Below are 13,049 nucleotides of genomic sequence, written 5' to 3' on the forward strand. Positions count from 1 at the left end.
CGTCTCCCTCCACAGGTTTAGAGCGTACTTCAGGGAGGTGGTGTTGAAGTGCCTATGTCTCAAGTGCCCGCGTCAGCCCTCCAGCTTCGATGGGTCGCCCCTGCAGGATCGCAGGCACCCGCCCTGTGAAGAGCCTTCCTCGCGCTCTGGTGAGTGTCCGGTACCTTGTTGGGTCCTCTACCGGTGCCTTGTTGGGTGCTCTACCTGTGCCTTGTTGGGTCCTCTACCGGTGCCTTGTTGGGTCCTCTACCGGTGCCTTGTTGGGTCCTCTACCGGTGCCTTGTTGGGTCCTCTACCGGTGCCTTGTTGGGTCCTCCACCACCTGTGTGCGCTGTTGACGCACCGCTCCTTCTCACCTGAGTCTCGGATCTGTGTGTGCTGCTCTTTATCTCGCTTCCTCCACGACAATCTCCTCACTGAAGAGTCATTTCCTGTCGACTGGGCACTCGACGTCGTTCTTTACTGGTTCTAGGGAGCTTTTTTTTTGGTGATGTTTTGCAGTTATCGGCCATGAGTGATAGCTATGAATTGCGAAGGGAGTTTTCCTCTCTGAAATGATTGTTAAATAATTATTTAGTTTTACATGTGATAACTGCCAATCACCTGTATGTTTTGCTCCCCTTAGTTAGATCATTATGTTCCCCATTAATGTTTTCGTGAGCCATTTGTTGACCGTCTGTCTATCTGACCGTTTGTCTATCTGACCATCGGTCTTTCTGTTCATCTGTCTATCTGACCATCGGTCTTTCTGTTCATCTGTCTATCTGACCATCGGTCTTTCTGTTCATCTGTCTATCTGACCGTCTGTCATTCTGACCATCTGTCTATCTGTCTTTCTGACCATCTGTCTTTCTGACCATCTGTCATTCTGACCATCTGTCATTCTGACCATCTGTCTATCAGACCATCTGTCTTTCTGACCATCTTTCATTCTGACCATCTGTCTATCTGACCATCTGTCTTTCTGACCATCTGTCTTTCTGACCATCTGTCATTCTGACCATCTGTCTATCAGACCATCTGTCTTTCTGACCATCTGTCTTTCTGACCATCTGTCTTTCTGACCATCTTTAATTCTGACCATCTTTCATTCTGACCATCTTTCATTCTGACCATCTTTCATTCTGACCATCTGTCTTTCTGACCATCTGTCTTTCTGACCATCTGTCTATCAGACCATCTGTCATTCTGACCATCTGTCTATCAGACCATCTGTCATTCTGACCATCTGTATCAGACCATCTGTCATTCTGACCATCTTTCATTCTGACCATCTGTCAATCAGACCATCTGTCATTCTGACCATCTGTCTATCAGACCATCTGTCATTCTGACCATCTGTCTATCAGACCATCTGTCTTTCTGACCATCTTTCATTCTGACCATCTTTCATTCTGACCATCTTTCATTCTGACCATCTGTCTATCAGACCATCTGTCATTCTGACCATCTGTCTATCAGACCATCTGTCATTCTGACCATCTGTCTATCAGACCATCTGTCATTCTGACCATCTGTCTTTCTGACCATCTTTCATTCTGACCATCTTTCATTCTGACCATCTTTCATTCTGACCATCTTTCATTCTGACCATCTGTCATTCTGACCATCTGTCTATCTGACCATCTGTCTATCAGACCATCTGTCATTCTGACCATCTGTCTTTCTGACCATCTGTCATTCTGACCATCTGTCTATCTGACCATCTGTCATTCTGACCATCTGTCTATCTGACCATCTGTCTATCTGACCATCTGTCTTTCTGACCATCTGTCTATCTGACCATCTGTCTATCTGACCATCTGTCATTCTGACCATCTGTCTATCTGTTCATCTGTCTATCTGACCATCTGTCTATCTGACCATCTGTCATTCTGACCATCTGTCTATCTGACCATCTGTCATTCTGACCATCTGTCTATCTGACCATCTGTCATTCTGACCATCTGTCTATCTGACCATCTGTCATTCTGACCATCTGTCATTCTGACCATCTGTCTATCTGACCATCTGTCTATCAGACCATCTGTCATTCTGACCATCTGTCTATCTGACCATCTGTCTATCTGACCATCTGTCTATCAGACCATCTGTCATTCTGACCATCTGTCTATCTGACCATCTGTCTTTCTGACCATTTGTCTATCTGACCATCTGTCATTCTGACCATCTGTCTATCAGACCATCTGTCTATCAGACCATCTGTCTATCTGACCATCTGTCATTCTGACCATCTGTCTCTCTTCATAAATATACTGCAAAAAAAAAAAAATTTGCATCACAGTTTTCACCGTTTAATTTTCCCAGATTGACGTTTCCAGATTTGTAAGAAAATTTCATGAGATAATGTTCTTTATAAGTATGGTTGGAGGGTGGGTATGGTTGGTGGGTGGGTATGGTTGGTGGGTGGGTATGGTTGGAGGGTGGGTATGGTTGGTGGGTGGGTATGGTTGGACGGTGGGTATGGTTGGTGGGTGGGTATGGTTGGAGGGTGGGTATGGTTGGTGGGTGGGTATGGTTGGACGGTGGGTATGGTTGGACGGTGGGTATGGTTGGTGGGTGGGTATGGTTGGTGGGTGGGTATGGTTGGACGGTGGGTATGGTTGGTGGGTGGGTATGGTTGGTGGGTGGGTATGGTTGGACGGTGGGTATGGTTGGTGGGTGGGTATGGTTGGTGGGTGGGTATGGTTGGAGGGTGGGTATGGTTGGTGGGTGGGTATGGTTGGAGGGTGGGTATGGTTGGAGGGTGGGTATGGTTGGACGGTGGGTATGGTTGGTGGGTGGGTATGGTTGGAGGGTGGGTATGGTTGGATGGTGGGTATGGTTGGACGGTGGGTATGGTTGGTGGGTGGGTATGGTTGGAGGGTGGGTATGGTTGGAGGGTGGGTATGGTTGGTGGGTGGGTATGGTTGGAGGGTGGGTATGGTTGGAGGGTGGGTATGGTTGGACGGTGGGTATGGTTGGTGGGTGGGTATGGTTGGAGGGTGGGTATGGTTGGAGGGTGGGTATGGTTGGTGGGTGGGTATGGTTGGTGTGTGGGTATGGTTGGACGGTGGGTATGGTTGGTGGGTGGGTATGGTTGGTGGGTGGGTATGGTTGGAGGGTGGGTATGGTTGGTGGGTGGGTATGGTTGGAGGGTGGGTATGGTTGGAGGGTGGGTATGGTTGGACGGTGGGTATGGTTGGTGGGTGGGTATGGTTGGAGGGTGGGTATGGTTGGTGGGTGGGTATGGTTGGACGGTGGGTATGGTTGGAGGGTGGGTATGGTTGGAGGGTGGGTATGGTTGGAGGGTGGGTATGGTTGGTGGGTGGGTATGGTTGGAGGGTGGGTATGGTTGGAGGGTGGGTATGGTTGGACGGTGGGTATGGTTGGTGGGTGGGTATGGTTGGAGGGTGGGTATGGTTGGAGGGTGGGTATGGTTGGTGGGTGGGTATGGTTGGAGGGTGGGTATGGTTGGTGGGTGGGTATGGTTGGTGGGTGGGTATGGTTGGAGGGTGGGTATGGTTGGAGGGTGGGTATGGTTGGTGGGTGGGTATGGTTGGTGGGTGGGTATGGTTGGTGGGTGGGTATGGTTGGAGGGTGGGTATGGTTGGACGGTGGGTATGGTTGGTGGGTGGGTATGGTTGGTGGGTGGGTATGGTTGGAGGGTGGGTATGGTTGGAGGGTGGGTATGGTTGGAGGGTGGGTATGGTTGGACGGTGGGTATGGTTGGTGGGTGGGTATGGTTGGAGGGTGGGTATGGTTGGTGGGTGGGTATGGTTGGTGGGTGGGTATGGTTGGAGGGTGGGTATGGTTGGTGGGTGGGTATGGTTGGTGGGTGGGTATGGTTGGTGGGTGGGTATGGTTGGAGGGTGGGTATGGTTGGACGGTGGGTATGGTTGGTGGGTGGGTATGGTTGGTGGGTGGGTATGGTTGGTGGGTGGGTATGGTTGGTGGGTGGGTATGGTTGGACGGTGGATATGGTTGAACGGTGGGTATGGATGGACAGTGGGTATGGTTGGACGGTGGGTATGGTTGGACGGTGGGTATGGTTGGACGGTGGGTATTGTTGGATGGTGGGTATGGGTGGACGGTGGGTATGGTTGGACGGTGGGTATGGTTGGACGGTGGGTATGGTTGGACGGTGGGTATGGTTGGACGGTGGGTAAGGTTGGACGGTGGGTATGGTTGGACGGTGGGTATTGTTGGACGGTGGGTATTGTTGGACGGTGGGTGTGGTTGGAGGGTTGGTGTGGTTGGACGGTGGGTATGGTTGGACGGTGGGTATGGTTGGACGGTGGGTATGGTTGGACGGTGGGTATGGTTGGACGGTGGGTATATTTGGAGGGTTGGTATGGTTGGACGGTGGGTATGGTTGGAGGGATGGTATGGTTGGATGGTGGGTATGGTTGGCTGGTGGGTATGGTTGGACGGTGGGTATGGTTGGACGGTGGGTATGGTTGGACGGTGGGTATGGTTGGACGGTGGGTATGGTTGGACGGTGGGTATGGTTGGACGGTGGGTATGGTTGGACGGTGGGTATGGTTGAACGGTGGGTATGGTTGGACGGTGGGTTTGGTTGGACGGTGGGTATGGTTGGACGGTGGGTATGGTTGGACGGTGGGTATGGTTGGACGGTGGGTTTGGTTGGACGGTGGGTATGGTTGGACGGTGGGTATGGTTGGACGGTGGGTATGGTTGGAGGGTTGGTATGGTTGGACGGTGGGTAAGGTTGGAGGGTTGGTATGGTTGGACGGTGGGTATGGTTGGACGGTGGGTATGGTTGGACGGTGGGTATGGTTGGACGGTGGGTATGGTTGGACGGTGGGTATGGTTGGACGGTGGGTATGGTTGGACGGTGGGTATGGTTGGACGGTGGGTATGGTTGGACGGTGGGTATGGTTGGACGGTGGGTTTGGTTGGACGGTGGGTATGGTTGGACGGTGGGTATGGTTGGACGGTGGGTATGGTTGGAGGGTTGGTATGGTTGGACGGTGGGTAAGGTTGGAGGGATGGTATGGTTGGACGGTGGGTATGGTTGGACGGTGGGTATGGTTGGACGGTGGGTATGGTTGGTGGGTGGTTATGGTTGGACGGTGGGTATGGTTGGACGGTGGGTATGGTTGGACGGTGTGTATGGTTGGATGGTGGGTATGGTTGGATGGTGGGTATGGTTGGATGGTGGGTATGGTTGGTGGGTGGGTATGGTTGGTGGGTGGGTATGGTTGGTGGGTGGGTATGGTTGGACGGTGGGTATGGTTGGACGGTGGGTATGGTTGGACGGTGGGTATGGTTGGACGGTGGGTATGGTTGGACGGTGGGTATGGGTGGAGGGTGGGTATGGTTGGACGGTGGGTATGGTTGGATGGTGGGTATGGTTGGTGGGTGGGTATGGTTGGTGGGTGGGTATGGTTGGACGGTGGGTATGGTTGGACGGTGGGTATGGCTGGACGGTGGGTATGGTTGTTGGGTGGGTATGGGTGGAGGGTGGGTATGGTTGGACGGTGGGTATGGTTGGACGGTGGGTATGGTTGGTGGGTGGGTATGGGTGGAGGGTGGGTATGGTTGGACGGTGGGTATGGTTGGACGGTGGGTATGGTTGGACGGTGGGTATGGTTGGACGGTGGGTATCGTTGGACGGTGGGTATGGTTGGTGGGTGGGTATGGGTGGAGGGTGGGTATGGTTGGACGGTGGGTATGGTTGGACGGTGGGTATGGTTGGTGGGTGGGTATGGGTGGAGGGTGGGTATGGTTGGACGGTGGGTATGGTTGGACGGTGGGTATGGTTGGACGGTGGGTATGGTTGTTGGGTGGGTATGGATGGACGGTGGGTATGGTTGGTGGGTGGGTATGGTTGGACGGTGGGTATGGTTGGATGGTGGGTATGGTTGGACGGTGGGTATGGTTGGACGGTGGGTATGGTTGGACGGTGGGTATGGTTGGATGGTGGGTATGGTTGGATGGTGGGTATGGTTGGACGGTGGGTATGGTTGGACGGTGGGTATGGTTGGTGGGTGGGTATGGTTGGAGGGTGGGTATGGTTGGACGGTGGGTATGGTTGGAGGGTTGGTGTAGTTGGACGGTGGGTATGGTTGGTGGGTGGGTATGGTTGGTGGGTGGGTATGGTTGGACGGTGTGTATGGTTGGACGGTGGGTATGGTTGGACGGTGGGTATGGTTGGAAGGTGGGTATGGTTGGACGGTGGGTATGGTTGGAGGATTGGTATGGTTGGACGGTGGGTAAGGTTCGAGGGATGGTATGGTTGGATGGTGGGTATGATTGGATGGTGGGTATGGTTGGACGGAGGGTATGGTTGGACGGTGGGTATGGTTGGACGGTGGGTATGGTTGGACGGTGGGTATGGTTGGACGGTGGGTATGGTTGGACGGTGGGTATGGTTGGACGGTGGGTATGGTTGGACGGTGGGCATGGTTGGACGGTGGGTATGGTTGGACGGTGGGTATGGTTGGACGGTGGGTATGGTTGGACGGTGGGTATGGTTGGGCGGTAGGTATGGTTGGACGGTGGGTATGGTTGGACGGTGGGTATGGTTGGACGGTGGGTATGGTTGGACGGTGGGTATGGGTAGAGGGTGGGTATGGTTGGACGGTGGGTATGGTTGGATGGTGGGTATGGTTGGATGGTGGGTATGGTTGGATGGTGGGTATGGTTGGACGGTGGATATGGTTGGACGGTGGGTATGGTTGGATGGTGGGTATGGTTGGATGGTGGGTATGGTTGGACGGTGGGTATGGTTGGTGGGTGGGTATGGTTGGACGGTGGGTATGGTTGGTGGGTGGGTATGGTTGGACGGTGGGTATGGTTGGATGGTGGGTATGGTTGGACGGTGGGTATGGTTTGATGGTGGGTATGGTTGGTGGGTGGGTATGGTTGGATGGTGGGTATGGTTGGATGGTGGGTATGGTTGGATGGTGGGTATGGTTGGACGGTGGGTATGGGTGGACGGTGGGTATAGTTGGACGGTAGGTATGGTTGGACGGTGGGTATGGTTGGATGGTGGGTATGGTTGGATGGTGGGTATGGTTGGATGGTGGGTATGGTTGGACGGTGGGTATGGTTGGACGGTGGGTATGGTTGGACGGTGGGTATGGTTGGATGGTGGGTATGGTTGGACGGTGGGTATGGTTGGACGGTGGGTATGGTTGGATGGTGGGTATGGTTGGATGGTGGGTATGGTTGGACGGTGGGTATGGTTGGATGGTGGGTATGGTTGGATGGTGGGTATGGTTGGACGGTGGGTATGGTTGGACGGTGGGTATGGATGGACGGTGGGTATGGTTGGTGGGTGGGTATGGGTAGAGGGTGGGTATGGTTGGACGGTGGGTATGGTTGGACGGTGGGTATGGTTGGACGGTGGGTATGGTTGGTGGGTGGGTATGGTTGGACGGTGGGTATGGTTGGATGGTGGGTATGGTTGGACGGTGGGTATGGTTGGACGGTGGGTATGGTTGGACGGTGGGTATGGTTGGACGGTGGGTATGGTTGGACGGTGGGTATGGTTGGATGGTGGGTATGGTTGGACGGTGGGTATGGTTGGACGGTGGGTATGGTTGGATGGTGGGTATGGTTGGACGGTGGGTATAGTTGGACGGTGGGTATGGTTGGACGGTGGGTATGGTTGGACGGTGGGTATGGTTGGACGGTGGGTATGGTTGGACGGTGGGTATGGTTGGACGGTGGGTATGGTTGGACGGTGGGTATGGTTGGTGGGTGGGTATGGCTGGACGGTGGGTATGGTTGGACGGTGGGTATGGTTGGACGGTGGGTATGGTTGGTGGGTGGGTATGGTTGGACGGTGGGTATGGTTGGACGGTGGGTATGGTTGGACGGTGGGTATGGTTGGACGGTGGGTATGGTTGGACGGTGGGTATGGTTGGACGGTGGGTATGGTTGGTGGGTGGGTATGGTTGGACGGTGGGTATGGTTGGACGGTGGGTATGGTTGGTGGGTGGGTATGGCTGGACGGTGGGTATGGTTGGACGGTGGGTATGGTTGGTGGGTGGGTATGGTTGGACGGTGGGTATGGTTGGACGGTGGGTATGGTTGGACGGTGGGTATGGTTGGACGGTGGGTATGGTTGGTGGGTGGGTATGGCTGGACGGTGGGTATGGTTGGACGGTGGGTATGGTTGGACGGTGGGTATGGTTGGACGGTGGATATGGTTGAATGGTGGGTATAGTTGGACGGTGGGTATGGTTGGTGGGTGGGTATGGGTGGAGGGTGGGTATGGTTGGACGGTGGGTATGGTTGGACGGTGGGTATGGTTGGTGGGTGGGTATGGCTGGACGGTGGGTATGGTTGGACGGTGGGTATGGTTGGACGGTGGGTATGGTTGGACGGTGGATATGGTTGAATGGTGGGTATAGTTGGACGGTGGGTATGGTTGGTGGGTGGGTATGGGTGGAGGGTGGGTATGGTTGGACGGTGGGTATGGTTGGACGGTGGGTATGGTTGGAGGGTGGGTATGGGTGGACGGTGGGTATGGTTGGACGGTAGGTATGGTTGGACGGTGGGTATGGTTGGATGGTGGGTATGGTTGGACGGTGGGTATGGTTGGACGGTGGGTATGGTTAGAGGGTGGGTATGGTTGGATGGTGGGTATGGTTGGACGGTGGGTATGGTTGGACGGTGGGTATGGTTGGATGGTGGGTATGGTTGGATGGTGGGTATGGTTGGACGGTGGGTATGGTTGGACGGTGGGTATGGTTGGATGGTGGGTATGGTTGGACGGTGGGTATGGTTGGAGGGTGGGTATGGTTGGAGGGTGGGTATGGTTGGACGGTGGGTATGGTTGGACGGTGGGTATGGTTGGACGGTGGGTATGGTTGGACGGTGGGTATGGTTGGACGGTGGGTATGGTTGGACGGTGGGTATGGTTGGTGGGTGGGTATGGTTGGATGGTGGGTATGGTTGGACGGTGGGTATGGTTGGAGGGTGGGTATGGTTGGACGGTGGGTACGGTTGGACGGTGGGTATGGTTGGACGGTGGGTATGGTTGGACGGTGGGTATGGTTGGACGGTGGGTATGGTTGGACGGTGGGTATGGTTGGACGGTGGGTATGGTTGGACGGTGGGTATGGTTGGACGGTGGGTATGGTTGGACGGTGGGTATGGTTGGACAGCTACAACGGGCTGCTTCCTGGGTGTGTATGTGTGTGCGTGAGTCAGAGAGAAATATATATGTAGTAGACTAAATAGAGGAAAACTACATTGGTTAGAAAGGCTGAGTCCAAGAGGTTATTGCTCGATTCTGCAGACACAAATAGTAAATACACACACACACACACACACACACACACACACACACACACACACACACACACACACACACACACACACACACACACACACACACACACACACACACACTCACACTCACACACACACATTTCGTCCCGGAACTGAGAGGAATGAGCTACGAGGAAAGGCTAAAGGAGCTGAACCTCACATCCCTGGAAAACAGAAGAGTAAGGGGAGACATGATAACCACCTACAAAATTCTCAGGGGAATTGACAGAGTGGACAAAGACAAACTCTTCAGCATGGGTGGGACACGAACAAGGGGACATAGGTGGAAACTTAGTACCCACATGAGCCACAGGGACGTTAGAAAGAACTTTTTCAGTGTCAGAGTAGTTAACAGATGGAATGCACTAGGAAGTGATGTGGTGGAGGCTGACTCCATACACAGTTTCAAATGTAGATATGACAGAGCCCAGGAATCAGGAATATCAGGAATCTGTACACGAGTTGATTGACGGTTGAGAGGCGGGACCCAAAGAGCCAAAGTTCAACCCCTGCCAGCACAAATAGGCGAGTACAAATAGGTGAGTATACACACCCGCACACACACACACAGGGGGGCCTGGTAGCCTGGTGGATAGCGCACAGGACTCGTAATTCTGTGGCGCGGGTTCGATTCCCGCAGAAACAGATGAGCAAGTTTCTTTCACTCTGAATGCCCCTGTTACCTAGCAGTAAATAGGTACCTGGGAGTTAGTCAGCTGTCAAGGGCTGTTTCCTGAGGTGTGTGTGTGTGGTGTGGAAAAAGTAGTTAGTAAACAGTTGATTGAAGTTTGAGAGGCGGGCCGAAAGAGCAAAGCTCAATCCCCGCAAACACAACTAGGTGAATACACACACTCACATACACGCACACACACTCTCACACACACAGATAAATGAGGAGATAAGAAGCCTGAAGGAGACTCCTCCCAATACCAGACACAAACCGTACCTCAGGGAGATGGGAATGCTACTGTTAAGGGGACTTCTACAACACAATCCTCTTTTGCAGAACTGCTTAAAATGAACCCTGAAGCTAGGTCTGTAGTTAGGGAAGTTGCCATGGAAGTGGCTTCTTCTCAGGAAGTAGCTAGATGTATTAGCCAGCTGATAGAGCAGAAAAGAGCAGTAGTAATAGTAGGCATTAAAGAACAAACATTGACCGGTTCAGTGGACAGGAAAGACAAGGACAAAAATGAAGTTAATGATATTCTTAAAGGGTAAAGATAGAGAGGGATGATCAAAATATTGAGAAGGTTTTCAGGATCGGACGATACAACAAGGACAGAGACCTTCTGATAAAAGTGTTATTCACAAGAGAGAGAACAAAAGAGGACTTGTTAGCAAGGAAGAGCGGACTAGCAAATGTACAGAAGTTCAAAAAAGTATTCCCACAGAGGGATATGACAAGGGACGAGAGAAGGAGGGCAGTAGCCGCAAGGAGGGAGCGCAGGGAGAGATAAAGGAATCTGGGAGTTACAACCCTGAGCCCTACAATCCCAGAGGGGAGCAGGGAACTCTCCACAAGCAGCTCAACAGACACAGTGAGAGAAGCACCTCCCCCATCCCCCACCCATTAAATGCCCTACCTGCCCCAACCCCTGATGTCAACCTTGGATTCCCTGGAGGCTGGCGGTGGTGCTCCCCGGTGGCTGGCAGTGGTGCACCCCGGAGGCTGGCGGTGGTACACCCGAGGCTGGCAGAGGTGCACTCCGGAGGCTGGTGGAGGTGCACCCCAGAGGCTGGCGGAGGTGCACCCCAGAGGCTGGCGGAGGTGCACCCCAGAGGCTGACGGAGGTACACCCCGACACCGTGGCACATAACTATAATTCTCTTAACATTTGATCCTTGAGCTGCTCGGCAGTACTGAATCTTCACTTTCAAACAAATAGACCCAATACATAATACTGGAGCTGGAGCAGCCATCACTACATGCACTAGACAGCCAACTGTGAGTCTCTGTACAGCAGCAGACAGTCGAGCGCTGCAACACTCAAGAATAAGACAATTCCATTGCTACATTAAAGGAATTACCACAAAGGTTTTCTTTATTAGCATAAAGCATAATAATTAAGGACGTATTCAGTGTATAACACTTTCGCATTTGGAATGAAAAATAGCAACCAATTTTCAAAATGGCAACAGGGAAAGTATTCTTCCAGTGACATTGCAGCATGAACGTGCTGTAAGGCTGCTATTCAAGAGTTGCTGTGTCAGACATGCTGTTACACACGTCTGTGATGGTCATCCCCACTACTCCCCTGATCCCCTCTCTTACACCTCCCCACCCCCCTTCCCCTCCCCCTCCTGACGTGCTCCCCACCTTTCCTCCCCCTCTCCCTCTTACCCCCACTTAGGCCCTCTTCCCTTTCATAAAATATAATATTAGCAAGAAATAAAACTTGCATTGATATTAAGGAAATAATTTTTTCTGACGAAGAAAACATTCTTCGAACCTATCAAGTAATGTTTCACACTTGAACGGAATTGAATCCGTGAGAGTCTGATATTGAAGTGAGGGAATTGAAGTGTAATCAATAATTACTAATGTTCCTTAAATCAATTAACTTATTAAGCTTATGCTGATCAACCTATGTTCGATCTGTACCTTAGACAATTACTCCTACAAGTTTGGATAAGTTTAGTCTTAGTCGTGTGGCTTCCAATACAGACAAACATACATACATATATATCTCTCTGCTAACAACATGAATATAAATGAGACATTTCTGTTTGAAGCTCGGCCACAATTTCATCTCCGTAAAATGAGAAATAAAAATCATTGCCAGTGACAGATATGATAAGAGGATTTAGTGAGGACTGAGAGTTCCCCGCTCGTGCCCCTTCAGAAGGGATTTTCTAAGGGAAGATCAAGAGACCTTAAATGTAAGTGGGGTGAGATGTGCAGCGGCCAGGAAATGTGGAGTTGTGAGAGTGGTGAAAGGACTTTATGGGGAGGTGAAGTTCCAGGCGCTGACATGAATGGTACGGGGAGCGGCGCTGTCCTCAACGGGGTGGAGAGCGGCGCTGACCTCAACGGGGTGGAGAGCGGCGCTGACCTCAACGGGGTGGAGAGCGGCGCTGACCTCAACGGGGTGGAGAGCGGCGCTGACCTCAACGGGGTGGAGAGCGGCGCTGACCTCAACGGGGTGGAGAGCGGCGCTGACCTCAACGGGGTGGAGAGCGGCGCTGACCTCAACGGGGTGGAGAGCGGCGCTGACCTCAACGGGGTGGAGAGCGGCGCTGACCTCAACGGGGTGGAGAGCGGCGCTGACCTCAACGGGGTGGAGAGCGGCGCTGACCTCAACGGGGTGGAGAGCGGCGCTGTCCTCAACGGGGTGGAGAGCGGCGCTGTCCTCAACGGGGTGGAGAGCGGCGCTGTCCTCAACGGGGTGGAGAGCGGCGCTGACCTCAACGGGGTGGAGAGCGGCGCTGGGATGTGAACGAACACTTAATCTGTGTGTGTGGAGCGTCCGCCTGCAAGCAAGGGGGGAACATTTAAATATATGAAACAGTAAAAGAAATTCTGAGATTTTGCACCAGCTGGTTAGTGACAGTCTGAGGCCCTCTGCACCAGCTGGTTAGTGACAGTCTGAGGCCCTCTGCACCAGCTGGTTAGCGACAGTCTGAGGCCCTCTGCACCAGCTGGTTAGTGACAGTCTGAGGCCCTTTGCACCAGCTGATAAGTGACTGAAGCCGACCACTCCTGCTGGAGATAAGGACTTCAGTGAAAATTGGAACAAGCTTCCTGACGAACGAGGAGCGTT

At 52.9% G+C, this 13,049-nt stretch overlaps 1 protein-coding gene across 1 annotated transcript; it reads left to right on the forward strand.

Moving 5' to 3' along the window:
* The first annotated feature begins 12,260 nt into the window (after positions 1 to 12,260).
* On the forward strand, positions 12,261 to 12,725 carry LOC138356852 (uncharacterized protein DKFZp434B061-like). Its single transcript, XM_069313196.1, has one exon. The coding sequence runs from the start codon at positions 12,261 to 12,263 to the stop codon at positions 12,723 to 12,725; it is 465 nt and encodes a 154-aa protein (XP_069169297.1).
* Positions 12,726 to 13,049: the final 324 nt, after the last annotated feature.

Source organism: Procambarus clarkii, chromosome 74, assembly GCF_040958095.1.
Source record: "Procambarus clarkii isolate CNS0578487 chromosome 74, FALCON_Pclarkii_2.0, whole genome shotgun sequence".
Taxonomy (NCBI): Eukaryota; Metazoa; Arthropoda; class Malacostraca; order Decapoda; family Cambaridae; genus Procambarus; species Procambarus clarkii.

Bases quoted from the DNA above. Each gene is read 5' to 3' on its own strand.
- LOC138356852 (XM_069313196.1), top strand. From the start codon at position 12,261: ATGAATGGTACGGGGAGCGGCGCTGTCCTCAACGGGGTGGAGAGCGGC.